Source organism: Sus scrofa, chromosome 13 (assembly GCF_054392235.1).
Source record: "Sus scrofa isolate SSC_HxYL_T2T_F1_AM1 chromosome 13, Sscrofa_HxYL_maternal_Yorkshire_Landrace_v2.0, whole genome shotgun sequence".
Classification (NCBI taxonomy): domain Eukaryota; kingdom Metazoa; phylum Chordata; class Mammalia; order Artiodactyla; family Suidae; genus Sus; species Sus scrofa.
In genome coordinates, this window is record NC_139395.1 from 128512257 (window position 1) to 128527826 (window position 15570).

The 15570-nt window shown below is 37.4% G+C and overlaps 1 protein-coding gene across 50 annotated transcripts in view; it reads left to right on the forward strand.

The window, feature by feature from the left end:
- Window positions 1–15570, forward strand: part of NAALADL2 (N-acetylated alpha-linked acidic dipeptidase like 2) — a 1339033-nt gene that overhangs the window by 942389 nt on the left and 381074 nt on the right. For all 50 annotated transcript variants that reach the window (XM_084990315.1, XM_084990322.1, XM_084990307.1 and 47 more), the window contains one exon: window positions 10385–10528. In XM_084990315.1, the coding sequence (XP_084846441.1) occupies window positions 10385–10528 (144 nt within the window). The remainder of the gene's footprint in view (window positions 1–10384; window positions 10529–15570) is intronic.

A 15570-nucleotide genomic window follows, 5' to 3' on the forward strand; every position in this document is an offset into this window, starting at 1 on the left:
CCTTCTCATTTGTGGAATTTTTGTTTCCTGTTGCTGATCTTTTCTTTCCTGCCTAGAAAAGTTCCTTTAGTATTTCTTGTAAGGCTGGTTTAGTGTTGCTGAATTCTCTCAACTTTTGCTTATCTGAGAAGGTTTTTATTTCTCCTTCAAATCTGAATGAGAGCCTTGCTGGGTAGAGTAATCTTGGTTGGAGGTTTTTTCCTTTCATCACATTAAGTATATCATGCCACTCCCTTCTGGACTGCAGAGTTTCTGCTGAAAAATCTGCCGATAACCTTATTGGGGTTCCTTTGTATGTTACTTGTTTCTTTTCCCTAGCTGCTTTCAAGATTTTCTCTTTGTCTTTAATTTTGGTCAGTTTGATTAATATGTGTCTCAAGGGTGTTCCTCCTTGGGTTTATTTTATATGGTACTCATTGTGCTTCCTGGATTTGAGTGAGTGGTTCCTTTCCCATGTTAGGGAAATTTTCGGCTGTTATCTCTTGGAATATTTTTGCTGTCCCCTTCTCTCTCTCTTCTTCTGGCACCCCTATAATACAGATGTTGGTGCGTTTAACATTGTCCCAGAGTTCTCTGAGACTCTCTTCATTTTTTTTCAATCTTTTTTTTCTTTTCTGTTCTGCATCTGTAATTTCCACTAATCTGTCCTCCACCTCACTTATTCGTTCTTCTGCCTCCAGTATCCTGCTGTTAGCTGCTTCTAGTGAGTTTTTTATTTCAGTTATTGTATTTTGCATCTCTTCTTGTTTAAGTTTTACATCTTGTATCTCTTTGGTCAGCGTTTCCAGTAAGTTATCCATCTTTGCCTCCAGTTTATTTGCAATGTCTTGCATCATCTTTAGCATCGACAGTCTAAAGTCTTTTTCCTGGAGGCTGAGAATCTCCTCATTGCTTAGCTGATTTTCTGAGGTTTTTCCTTTCTCCCTCATCTGAGTTATAGTTCTCTGTCTTTTCATTTTTATAGGTTTTTGGTGTGGTGACCTTTTTACCAATAATAGAGCTGTAGCCTCTCTTACTTCTGGTGTCTGCCCCCCTTGTGGCTGAAGTCGGAATGGGGGCTTGATGTAGGCTTTCTGATGGGAGGGGCTTATGCCTGCTCACTGGTAGGTGGAGCTGATTCTAATCCCTGTGGTGGGTGGGGCTTAGTCTCTGGATGGGATTAGGGGCTGCTGTGTGCCTGAGGCTCTTTAGGTAGCCTGTTTACTGAGGGGTGGGGCTGTGATCCCACCTGGATTGTTGTTTGCCCTGGGGCTTCTCAGCACTGACTGACAGGTGGGGCCAGATTTTCCCAAAATGGCCACCTCCAGAGAAAGGCAACTGCTGAATATTCCTGAGAGCTTTGCCTTCAATGTCCTTCTGTCACAACAAGCCACATTCACCCCTGTTTTCCAAAGATGTCCTCCAAGAACTGTAGTCAGGTTTGACCTAGGTTTCTGTGGAGACCTCGCTCTGCCCTGGGACCCAGTGCACGTGAAAGTCTGTGTGCACCTTTTAAGAATGGGGTCTCCATTTCCCCCAGTCCTGTGGAGCTCCTGTGCACAAGCCCCACTGGCCTTCAATGCCAGATGCTCCAGGGGCTCTTTCTCCCAGTGCCGGATCCCCACATGTGAGAGTTTGATGTGGGGCTCAGAACTCTCACTCCTGTAGGTGAGTCTCTGTGAGCCAGTTAGTTTGCATTCTGTGGAGCTTCCCACCCGGGAGGTATGGGGTTGTTTATATCACGAACTCTCCCCTCCTACCTTTTGATGTGGCCTCCCCTTTTTCTTCTAGATTAGGGTATGGGTTTCCAGTCCATTTGGGTGCAGATTGCTCAGTCTTTAGTTGTGAATTTTGTTGTTTTTAGGAGAGAAGTTGAGCTCCAGTCCTTCTATTCTGCCATCTTAATCCCGTCCTAAAAACTCTTCTTTAATTGACTGTTCGACAATTTAGTACAAATTCCAAGGCTGACTAGCCACAGATACACAAATGATCAAGCATATTTGTTTAAGATGAGAGAATGATGGTAATTTGTATTTTAAGGTCCTGTGTGCCAAATAAATTCACCTTACCAATTTTAATCTTGAATATATATGTCTAGCCTGTGCCATATCTGTGATCAATTCCTTTGAATAAGTTTATTGGAAAGGTAGAGTCCAAATTAAATTAACAAATATTAACATAAATTAATATTAATAAAGAATTTTCCTATGCACTACCTTTTTTTTTTTTTTTTTTTTTTTTTTGCCTGCACCCATAGCATGCTAAAGTTCCCAGGCCAGGGATTGAACCTAAGCCACAGCAGTGACCCAGGCTACAGCAAGTAACAATTCCCTAGCTCCTAGGCCACTAGGGAACTTCCCTTAAGTACTACTTTTTATAAATAAAATTATACTCTACATAATGTGTATGCTCTTTTAAAATCAGAATATACAGATACCTTCCTTTATGTTACTTTCTACTCTCTCTAATGTAAAACTAAATATAATTGTTTTTAGAATGCATTAGCTAAAGCTAATTAAATTATTTCTTCTCATATATAATTAAATATTATGATATTTACTAGGGAATGTGGCAGGCAGCTTTAGCTTTAGAGGACCAAGGAAATGAGATGAGACCATCCATGTCTTCATTTTTAGCATTTTGTGATTACAGGTGTTATATCATGAGTCATGAGACTTAGACTTAAACATGGGTAGGATTATTCATTCAAAAAATATTCAATGAGCCCTACTACTCTTTACTATGCAGTATCCTAAGTTGTGGCAACATAGTAGAGATTAAGCCCTCAAGAAGTTTATATTCTGGTCAGTGAGCAAAAAGTGAAAAGGAAATTAGAGCATAGCCATGTTTACTAAATGTATAAGCAACTTCTGTTTGAGGTCCATACAAGGACCAAGCTTCCCAGAATAAGTGACATCTAAAATTTGGGCAAACTGACATCAGCCAGCTTTTGACCTACAAATTTTACGTTAGTTTGAGAGAAGGCAAGAATTATGATGTGCACCAACCAAATAGCAGTTTTCATTTTAGTTATGAAGCTAGCTATAAGTAATAACCCTTTATGATAAAAATAAATATCTATTGTATACATGTGTGGGTGTATATATATATATATATATATATGTATACATATACATATATATATATATATATGTATATATGTTTATGTATATTTTCATGTATCCGCACGGAGAACATGGATGAGTTCAGAGAATCCTGCATAGCACAAAGCACATATCACATAGTGTATCATGTAGCATAGCTCTAAGTGTTAAGTATTTCATGTTTAATAATAACCTGGACAACATAATACCGAATTTGACAAGCTTGAAGGAAGATGGTGATATTCATAACCAGCAGGGTATAAGACACTGAAATAATAAAACATCAGCTATATTTACAAGGACAACAAAATGACTAGCCAATTTAGTGTACTGGTCATTTCAGGGAAATAACTGCAAATTTAGTGAGCTAAGATAAAAATGAAAAAACATGCCAGTTATTTAATGGTCTGATTTCTGTCAAAGTGGCAGTCCTCCAGAGAAAGTCAAATCAAATATGCTGGGTTAACATTGCTGATATCAGCCTGTTCATTTGATATTTGAGTCTTTTTCATAAAAGTGCTGCACAAAATGTATTTTTAAATCTCTGCCTTTTAAGCTCTTTGATTGCTTGGTTCCCTGGCAAGTGGGAAGTGTTTACACTTTAGGTTCGTCAGTCTTTTACTGTAATGAATTAGAATAGTTGAAAACCAAAAAAAGGAAAAAGAAGTTGAGTTGGTTAGCTGTTGTAATATTCATGACTTAAATAAAGTATTGTAAATGTAATTTTGATCTTTAGGTCACTAAAGGTATCTTTTGGAAAAGGACAAAAACAAAAAGAAATGCTCTCAGTCCAATTTAAATTTGTTCTTTAGTGATAGCATATGCACAGACTTGTTACCCATCTTGAAAGAGACCCTCTGAGCAAACTGTTAATTTGGAGTTTATGGATATAGGCAATTTGGGGTAAGATGAACAAACATAGTCTATTATTCTTTATCATCTTCATCCTACTTTTTATATCTTTTTTGCCATGATGTTTACATAAATTTTGCTATGAAAAATATACAATGGATTAGGCCACTGCCTCCCTGATGTGCATTTAATCACTTGAGAATCCTGTTAGGCTACAGATTCTAATTCCGAAGGGCTAGAGTGGGGCCCGAGATTCTGCATTTCTAATGAGTCTCACCGATGCTGCCTGTCCACACTGAATTGCAAGGAGATCTCTCTCCCTCACATACACACACACACAGAGTCAGGTGCCAGGGTTGAGTTACACACCTCAATTTGGAAGTCCAGCTGTCCTTCCCAATTGTGGCACAGTCTCATCACTGGGCCATCCAAGGCCTTTCTTGTTTTATTTATCAGCACATTTTCTTTACCTTCTCTCCCTTCTCAGTGCTTTAATTCTGAGAATCCCATTGTATAAGATGTCTCTCCCTGAAAGTTTATCTTCCTTGATGCTCTTTGGATAATTGGCACTTGCTGTATACACTAATGTTTAGATTGAATTTAAAAGAATTCCATCCTCCCACACAAAAAAAGTAACATAGCAAACAGCAAACAGAGTGTACATGTTTTCTTTATACACTACATGCTTGAAGTGGGCATCAACAGTTTGAAAAAAACAGAATGACAAACCATTAAATATGTATAATTAGAAACCATTTTATTTATTTTTAACCTCAGTTCTAAGCTTCAACCACTGTGGTTCAGGCTCTCAGCCTCTGAGATGATGTATTATTTTTTTTTTCTTCAGCAATGACATAGTGAAGCCCTTTCAGTATGATCTTGGTTGTTATACTAGGTGGGATGAGTCTTATAGTGAAATTACATGTTCAGTGTCAAGCAGTGAGTCAGTGATGGAGCCAGCCTTGGGACTGTGCATAGACAGTTTTCTCTTTCTCTATATGCATGTGGTATTGAATTGTGGATTGGATGATTGTATGGGATGGTTCAATCTGAATCTGTTTTTTTCTTTCTTTTTATGGCTATACCTGCAGTACATGGAAGTTCCTGGGCTAGGGTTCAAATTGGAGCTGCACCTGAGGCCTACACCACAGCCACAGCAACACCGAATCTTAGCCACATCCACAACCTATTCCACACCTTGCATTAAGCCACTGAGTGAGGCCAGGGATCAAACCTGCCTCCTCACAGAGACAATGTTGGGTCCTTAACCCACTGAGCTACAATGGGAATTCCCATAGACTTGAATCTTTATCTGAATTATAAAGAGTTTACAAAGTGAAGGGAGAACTAGCTACCTTTAAAATGAAACTTGGTGTCAGTCTTTATTGAGCATATACAATGTACAAGATATGCTATAAAAGGTATAATCTAAAAGTTCTAAAACATACTGTCAAAGTTTTCTGGATCGTATGTTTTGCATCAAGGTATATAACCCTCCTGATTTTCAGCTCAGATCTAATGGGTTCTTATACTTCATAAATGTTTTAAAATACAGCTGAATATATATGGTACATGTGTTTAGTTTTATTCAAAATCTCAATAATGTAAGAAAATGAAATTCTCTCATTTCTTCTTCAATAAACAGGTTAAAAAATGACTGTTCTCTATAACTTAGTGTTAGTATCCTGTAATGTCTTTCCTTTAGCAGTTCCCTGCTGGTCCAGTGGTTAAGGATACAACATTGTCACTGTGGTGTTTTGAGTCACTGCTGTGGTGCAGGTTCAATACCTGGCCCAGGAACTTCCACATGCCTTAGGTGCAGAAAAAAAAAAAAAAAAATCCTGCTTTTAGTATCTGCTTTCAGAAATAAATTGTTTGTCAAATTTCCATTAAGCTGGAGGTGAAAAATTAATGAACCACTTACTTCAGATATTTCAAAACTAATGCAAATCTATTAGTCATGCTGTACAAAAAAATCAAAGATTTTGGTATGTTCAATTACTGTTTAGGTTTCACTCACATTTAACTTTTAAATACATTGTTTCAGATGCTTAATAGAGCATTCAAGAGAAAAAAGGAATGCTGTTACTGATTTTTTATTAACTTATAAATACATCTCAAAGATAGTTTTATTTATATAAATTTTTTCCCCACAAAACATAATTTTAGAGCAAAGTTAATTAGTGAGTTGATGGTGATGGGTGAGTTTTGAAGGTTTTGAGAGTAGTCAGCTAGGGAGAAAGCACTAATGTATAACAAGCACAGGATTCATAGAATTCTGTTTTATTTTTCAGTTGTACTTCTCCATTTTCTAGGCACTCAGAAAACCAGTAAGACCGAGTCATTGAAACTACTTTTCAAGGATTGTTAATCCATCCCCCTTACCTCCTTCCCTGGCTCTCTCTTTTCATTTCCTTCCTTCTTTCTTCCCTTCTTTCTTTCCTTCCTCCCTCCCTCCCTCCTTCCCCTCCTCCCTTCCATCTTTTCCTTTCCTCTTCCCTCTCTCCCTCCTCCCCCTGCTCACTTCCTTTCTTCCTTCCTTCCATCCATCCATCAATCCTTGAGCTGCTGTTAGATCCTGGCAATGTGCTGGGTATTGTGTGTCATTCAGTGATGTGGAAGACTTTATCCTTTTCCTGAAGGAATTTAGAGCTTAGAAGGGAAAACCAGAGTGTTTTTACATAGTGATAACATTAGTGAGAAACAGCAAGCACTAGAAAACAACAACAGCAACAACAACAACAACAACAACGAAAAGTTGGGATTGGAAAGAACTATATAGTTCAGACACGTGATCCATGAAAAGAGAAAGTCACGTGGAAGGACTGGCTTCAGCAAAAACATGGAGGATATAAATCACAGAACATGTGGGGGGGGGCAGCTGAAGTTTTAGCAAAAGATGCATATAGAGGAGTGACAGGAAATAATATTGGAAATATAAGGTCTGAGATTTTGAAGGGCCTCGAATGGCAAGTTTATTAAAAGAAGTTTAGTATTTGAACTGGGGAGAGGTGCAATCATGCAGCATTATAGGAAATTTTGTGTTGGCAACATGTTAACACCTAACATCCATGAAAACTGCAGAATAACAGATTGCACGTTTCTCATAAATACTCTTTCACTGTCTCATGTACACTTTAGGTTTCAAAGTTAATGGCTGAGGGAGAAAATACATGCTGGGAGAGCCAGAGCGAGATGGCTATATCAGGACCTCCCAGGTGCTGAGTGAGACACACTGTGCCTTGAGATATTAATCACTGTGCCTCCAGGTGCAGCCTGGAGCACCTGCGACTCAGGAATGGTCACTGTCTGAGAACATCTTCTTTATGGTCTGAAAATCGCCTTCACTTGACTTTAGCAGGTTGCACGACTCCTAGCATCTTCTTTGTGAGCCATGCAAGGCCTGAATTACAGACATTGAACCTGGACAGTTGCACAGAACCCACAATGAGAAGGGCCCACCCTTGATTCAAGGCTCTACTTTTGCTGTACTGAAATCTCTCCTACCTTGTGAAAAAGAAGTCCTACATTGCTATTTTGCTCTGGGCCCAGAAAATTATATAGCCATACTTGGCCCTATGACATAAAAATGTGGTCAAAATGTGCTATAATATATCCATATCAAAAGGGCTACAAAGTTATGAGCCCAGCTCTATGTTTATATCACAAAATTGATCCTAAGCTTAAATATTTTTTCTTCAAAGCTGTGACTTCTGTGACTGCCATAGGCCTAAGCTAAATATCCCATTATAGCATGGTGGTTTTCCTGAAGATAAACTAAGGAAACACTCCCAAAACATATTTTCTCATTTATAATCTGCCTCCTGGTATCTTTGATTTCTGTACCCCTGCAGTCCTATCAAATTAAATTCTGAGAAAACCTATGGCAATTATTTTACCTAATAAAAGTTCTGAAAAATATAATTCTGTGTTTTCAAATACTGTTGGCAGCCTATTAGGGTCATTTTGTGGTATATTTCCTTTTCTGACTCAGTAAAAATATATCAACTGAATAAATATATATGTATTTTGTTTTTTCCTTATGCAGAGTTTATTCTCGCCATTCTCTTTATTCTGAGCACTTGTGTATTTTTCTCTTACTTGTTAATCATAGTTATTTCTCTCTTTATTTTCATTTAAATTTTATTTTTCAAAGTTCTAAATGAATATAAGTAGATGTTTCTACAAAGATTAATTTATAAAAATGTGTCACCTTCCTCCAACCTTCCCTGTATCTGTCTCCACACTCTCTGTGTCCCAAAGGCAAGCATTTAATTACTTTCAATATTTTTAGTTACCTTTTTTTTCATATTTACATCTCTCCCTCTCAAGAGTATGTTTAAGAGTTAAATTCATTTTTCAGTTGTATCTATTATATTGACTTACCATCTGAAAGATAAAGATTTAATTTGGTTTCATAAGTTCCCATGCACCATCATCCCTGACTTTCACTTTTTTCTTTCTTTTCTTTTTTTTTTTTTTTTTCTCCTTTTTATGGCCGCACCTGCAGCCTATGGAAAGTCCCAGGCTAGCCGTTGAATCGTAGCTACAGCTGCTGGCCCATGCTACGGCTACAGCAACACAGAATATGAGCTGTGTGTACACCACAGATCATGGCAACACCAGGTCCCTGACACACTGAGTGAGGCAGGGATCCAACCTGCATGTACTAGTCAGATTCATTTCCACTGCACCACAATGGGAACTCCCCCTTTTCTTTTATCTTTTTTTGTTAAAGAATGATATCAACATTATTATTTTTTAATTTTATGGCCACACCTGCAACATACAGAAGTTCCCCAGCCAAAGACTGAATCTGAGCCATAGCTGTGACCTACATATACCACACCTGTGGCAATGTTGGATTCTTTAACCCATTGAGCCTGGCCAAGGACTGAACCCATACCTCCGCAATGATCAGAGCCATTGCAGTCTGATTCTTAAGCCATTGTGCCACAGCAAGAACTCCAAAAGTCATGACCACGTAGATGTTATTCATGATATACAACAGTTGCATTTCTTTCTCAAATTTCACGCTTTGAAACTTAGTTGTCTTATTTTATAGACTTCCAATTTTTTGTGTATATCTAGAACCTCTTCCAATGCTAATTATCTGATCTTTTTTTTAAGGGCTGCACCCACAGCAAATGGAGGTTCCCAGGCTAGGGGTTGAATTGGAGCTGTGGCTGCTGTCCTACACCACAGCCACAGCAATGTGGGATCCAAGCCTCGTCTGCGACCTACACCACAGCCATGGCAACACCAGATCCTCATTCTACTGAGAGAGGCCTGGTATCAAACCTGTATCCTCATGGATGCTAGTCAGATTTGTTTCTGCTGAGCTATGATGGAAACTCCTCTCTGATCTTGCTATAAATATTTTCTCAATACACAAAGACACATCTGTATTCCCATTATGTTTATCCTCATGGAGACCTTCCTCTTGAGCTCACTAGGTCTCTTATCCTTGCTAGGTCTGCTGCACATGTGCCTCTTTAGGATTGTCCTTTGTGGAGAGCTCCTACTTAAGATTTGCAACATTAAGTTGATTGGAAGTACATGGGTGGGATGTATTGACTGATAGGTTTTAATGTAGGATGTCTTGGGGGAGTTGTTTTATAAGTAGACTTCCAGATTTTCAGTATTTTTCCATATTCTCCATGGCCCTGGTCCCATTCACTACAAGTGCATTTTCTCTTGCTCTACCTGGAAGGAAGGATTCTGGCCACTGGGAAAGTAAGACATCTGGAGTCTCAGCAGTCATAACACTGTCCCATTTAAAGTGTGAGAGTCACATTTCCCTATGTCTGGGGTCCCCCTGTTCAGCACCCCACATTTGGTCTCTGCCAGAGGGAGGGAGGAACAGACATTTTTCATGTTTACTGAATGAGTGAAGGGTTCAGAAGAGACCCTTTCACAATCAGAATTTCATCAAACCTTCCTGTTTCCAGTCCCTCTGTTACCCTTATTTTAATATGTAGCTGGTATTACCAGTTCCTAAACCGTTCTGTGCTCCTGTGATAACAAACTGCTTTGCTTTTCAGCTTCCCATTTCTTCTGGCTTAGGTTTTGGTCTCCTTAATCTGTTACATTATTTGACACATACTCATCTGCTTTCTAGATTCTAGAATCTTATTACTAGTGTCTCTCCTATTCCCTTGGCCCCTGTGGATTTATGTGTTCTTATCCCTTTGGTATCATTTCAGTGGTGAGTGGAAGTAAATGCCTGTGTACAATCTGCCATCATTAATGAGGATACATAATAGTATTTGGACTGAAATTTTATTATGAAGTATCTCAACTCATTTTTAATAAGTAGACAGAGAAAAAGGAATAAACAAATAACTAAAACTGCTCACAATTTAAATACTTATTACAAAAAATTCTGCTCTTCAAGTGTTTTTAACTTCTGTTTACTAAAGATTCTGCTCTTTCTCTTTTGAATACAGATGGAAGCTTTAGGCAAAACCGATCAAACCTCACCTCTCTACTAGTACAGCCCGTCTCAGCATCTCTCATTGCAAAACTTATCTCTTCACCGAAAGCTACAACTACAAACAATGCCTGTACCCCTCTAGAACTTCCGAATAATGGTAACGTATTTAATGCTATTCCGTGTGTCTTATAGTTTCTGATTACTTTTAACCTCTGCAGTTGACATGATGAGGATTATTCCTTTAAAAAATATTTTTAATGAGATTAGCATTTATTTTTGTTCTCTGGCCCTTTAAGGGACATTTTTTGAAAGTAATTTTGGTAAAGACTGAGAGTTGGCCAAACTGAGAGATGAAAAAAAGAAGAAAAGCGTTTTGAACTGCAACAAAGTAAAGCAGCTTTACAAATAAAGCATTTTGTACATTCATGAAAATCTGCTTAACATAGCTTCTCAGTTTCAGCTTCAGCAGTCTTGTTGCCTGCCAAGATTCAGTGGATAGCAGTCAGCTATCTGGGGTATGAAGTCTTTTAGTAGAAAGCATTAAAGCCTAATTCCTGCAATTGACTAAAAAATCCCTCTGTCTTTACGCATCATTGCCCGAGAGATGCTTCTCATACTGCAGTGCAGTTTGTCAGGCCTTGTTGGACCACATAGGATAAAACTGAAGTAGTTAAGCTATCTGTGGCGGGATGAAAGTCATGGGCTGCATCTTATTTCTGCCTCCAGCTTCAGCATTAGACTTCTAAAGAAGAAACTCTCTTTACATATTGTTAAATTTGTATCTAGTCACTGTGAAATTCAACTTGAGGGCTCTGTTTTTGTGTCTAGACCCAGAGGCTTGACTACCCAAGTTTCATCTCATCTGTTTTCTCTTGACAACAAAAGCATAAAAAAACAAAAATAAAAAAGAAAGGACAAAGTTTTGAAAAAGGCTTTGGAAAAACCCCCTGAATGTATTCAGAATTGCCCTTTGTTAGAGATGTATGCCTTCAAAAGTTCCGTAGATTGAGAGCCTCCTAAACTGATTATTGATCGGATGTAGTGAGAACTATACAAAACAGTGCTAAACCTATGTCCTCAACACAGGAAAAGAGAAGCTCTTGAGGAGTTTTTGTTTTGTTTAGTTTTTTTTCTGTCTTCTATTTGTAATCCCACAAATTGATCATGATCTCTATTTGTCAAAATACATCAATAATATGATAATAATAGTTTACTTTGTAGGAAAAACACAGGACATTGAAAAGCCCAAATTTAAGACCAGATTTAATCAACTGATTGATTTCAGTGACCATTCAGAGCCCCTAAAGTGTTCTAGCCACTGTCCTGCCCTCAGTGAGCTGACAGTCCCCAGGCCAGCTCTATGACTGCTCACAGATTGCCTTGCTGCACAAGCCCTATGTGTCTGCATCTACAGAAAGATAACTAACCTTCTAGCACCTCAGGTTGTTCTGAGAATCAAATTAGGATGTATAATCAAATACTTTTCTATGCTGTAAAATGTTATGTTAGCGAGTATCTTCCTTCTCCCGTAACTATATCAATTTTCTTCAAATATTTTAGATGTCTACATAATAATAGCTCAGTCAAGCAAAATGCCACATCTTTACAATAAGCTGGCAACATGTTCAGAGCTTAGAGGAAAAATTGACTTGTATTCTGAAACCTTTTGATAAACTCCATTGTTAAAGAAGCAGTAAGATAGGCTTGTTTTCTAAGCAATTATGCCATATCAACTTTTCCTCATGGATGTAGTGATTGTTATTGGCTTCAGAGAATTTCAGGCAGAAATATATTTCAATCAAGATATTTCATGTTCTAGTGGATCCTTCTTTCATCATTTTTTTTTCAGTATGGAATATTACATTTTGATTTTCCAAATACTGATTGAGCAGTCTGAATCATTACATTTAAACTGACGTTAAATGTAGGAAAAATGTCCCTTTAACCAAGGGTTTAGACAATAGTACTCATGATACAAACAAGATAATTAACTTTTAAGTTTTCTCATAAACACAGAAATCCATTTTTTGCTCTCTGTAGTATGTATCAGAATGGGACATTGAAAGGGATACACAATTGAAATGCTATGTTTTTGACCAGTAAGAGCAACACTTGTAGTTTATGGATAAAACACATAATTTGAAGCATATTATAATTAAATCTGACTGTTGAACCTTATAAGTATGTTTGAGTTTTAGCTGTAATGTAGAAAAATCTTCACTCAAAATTTTGGACAGGATTGCATTAGAAATATGTGTGTAAATCAATCATTTATCTTACTCATTTAGCCCTTTATACATACACTTAAGTAGAATTCTCTGTTGTCTAGATAGCAAGGTAGTACAATTTGCCTACCATATTCACTGTTCCCCATTTTGAACTATTGCCAACATTTCCCAGCAACATAAAATGAGTAGGTTTGCCAATATCTTAGGCTGCAGAAGTAGATCCTGACTGGCTTGAGTCTATTGGCAGGGCATATCATATCAACCATGTGATGATAGTTGTTTTAACAATGATGTAAGATTTTCCAAAAGGAAACATGACAATTTCTGGACTTTGTGTAATGACTCACTTCAATACTAGAGCTGAACAAGAAAACATGTAGCCCTAGGATCTTTCACTAGTCTTTTTAGGACTTTGGGGGTATAATAGTTGAATACGGAGCCAACACAAGGAAAGGCTAAGTGAATCATGTGGTGAGAGAGCATGTGAGAGAGACTGACTCTTGTCCACATCATTTGATGCCTAATTAAAGCATTGTCTGAAGCCAAATCTACTGATTTAGCCATATATGAGTCAACACATTTCTTTTTTTTCTATCAACTTATATGCAACTTTTAGTTTCTTGCAAAAAAAAAGCTATCTAACTGTTATTGTAAAACTTAAACTAAACCAAGGAATTAAGTATCTGCATACATGAATAGACTCAGCAAAGTTAAGTGCAGAAGATAGCATTTGTATAGCACATCTTGGGAGAACTATGAATATTGTATGAGGAAAGGAAAAAGAAGCATGACAAGGGTTCTTGCCCAAATATATACAGATTATTTTCATTGCCTAGATAACTTGATACTGAAATCATTTAATTTTCCAGGGCCTTACTTTTTGTAGGTCTTACCCCTTAATCTTACATATTGTCAATCTTTCTCCATGAGAGTCAATCAATATATGGAAATTTACATTTTCAGATATCAATCTGAGCTTGCTTTTAAAAACTGTGGCTGCCCATGAGTAGAAACCTAACTGCTTTCTCCTAAAGATGCCCAATTTCATCAGGAGGTAGTCAGAGCAGTAGTTGTCCGTTTCTCCCACAGTTAAAGTCTCCAACTCTAGAAGGGGAGATTGAGGCAGAATAATAACTCAGGTAGCCAGTGTAGGAGCATGGGCTTCTATGCCTTCTTTGATATGGCTATTGATTAACATTTTTGGTTTAAGAGCTCCAGGGAGTAACATTCCCACAGGACTTGTTTACTATAGGGAGTGAACCTACACCCAGATGGACATTAATTCCTAGCACCCTGTGACAAAGAAACCATAAAACTCATGGGACATTTCTACCCCTAAAGCCTTTGTTAGACAAGGACTGATATAGGTAACTGGGCAAGGCCCAATGGGAGAAAACCACATCTTTCTGGAACCCACATTTGTACCCCCCCTATCCTTAAGGGATAAAAACCCCTATAGGACAATAGAGAGTGGGGGTTCTTCTCCCCTCTTCCAGCAGCCCTGGGAGCTATTTGCTTTCCTGTAATAAAGACTTTGCTTGCTTGCCAAAAAAAATAAAAAATAAAAAAATGAAAAAAATGAAAACTGTGGTTGTAGTGAAAAAAAATGAGAGGAGAAAGTATAAAATCCATTAATGTAACTTAGAGTGGAAAGTATTGATGAATCACGTTTAAAGAAATGTTTTAATATCTTTAATTACTTTAGATAAATAGAAAGTTTACTTACCATAATGCATAAAACTTAATGTTGTTAGTGATGACAAATTTTCACATAAATAAATTTGGATCATATATCTTCAAATGGATGTATGTTCATAGTCATATATAGCTATTTCCCTATTCACAATTTTATATATTTTTCATTCAAAATTATTTTTATAAAAATAATATGCCTTTTAATGTTTATACTTTTTAAATATTTCAAATGAATTTTGAAGATGCATATTTTTAATTTAACACCTACTTGAAAGTATGCATTATTATCATTTCTTGAGTAGAAATGTAGAAATATATGTTTAACATGTTATCTACAAATTGTGGCTATTCTGAAATTTATTGGCAAATAATACGTAGTAGCTTTTTTTTTTTTTTTCCCCTAAGGCCACACTTGTGGCATATGGAAGTTCCCAGGCCAGGGTCTGAATCTAAGCTACAGCTGTGGCAATGCTGGATCCTTTAACCCTCTGCACTGGGCCAGGGATCCAACCCATGCCTCTGCAGTAACCTGAGCCTGAACCACTGCAGTCAGATTCTTAACCCATAGTGACACAGTGTGAACTCCTACATTATTAGCTTTTTTTAAAAAAAAAAAAATGCATTAACAAGAAATGTTAGTGCAGAAAAATCCAGCATTACTTCTTATTACACATGGGACTAATCAACCCATTCAGAGTAGCCCCAGTGCTGCTGCAAGTGAAAAGATTAGGGAACTAATTGTGCTATTCTAGTGAAAGAATGTCTTAAAATTGTGTGTGTGTGCTTGTATGTATGTTTGTGTGTGTGTGAAGTATATAATGGAGTGGTATGTATGTGACATGGTGTGGCTTTGGGAGACTTTGTAAAAGAGAGAATTCTTTAGTTCCCCAGTATATAAAAAGATAAATAAATAAAAGAATTGAAAACTTGTTTTAGAGCAGAGTGGGCTTTAATAACTACTGGCCATCAACATGTCAGGGGAATATTCAGAAGAACATAAAGAAAAATGTAATTTGTTCAGACATCTTCTATATAACATTCATGTGGTTATGATGGCCATTCTTTTTTTATAAAAAATAAATAAATAAATCAGTGAGTCAGACTACTGTAGGAAAGACTGATGGGTCTTGTGACTGACACAAGCTAAGATGTTAGGAATCACTAAACTGCACTGGTGACACCCCAATTTTATGGCTCTTCAAGCAGCCAGTTGCACAGTGAACCTAAGAGTCTGAGCTAGAAGCTGATAGCAGAGTAATCTGTAGAACTAAAGATC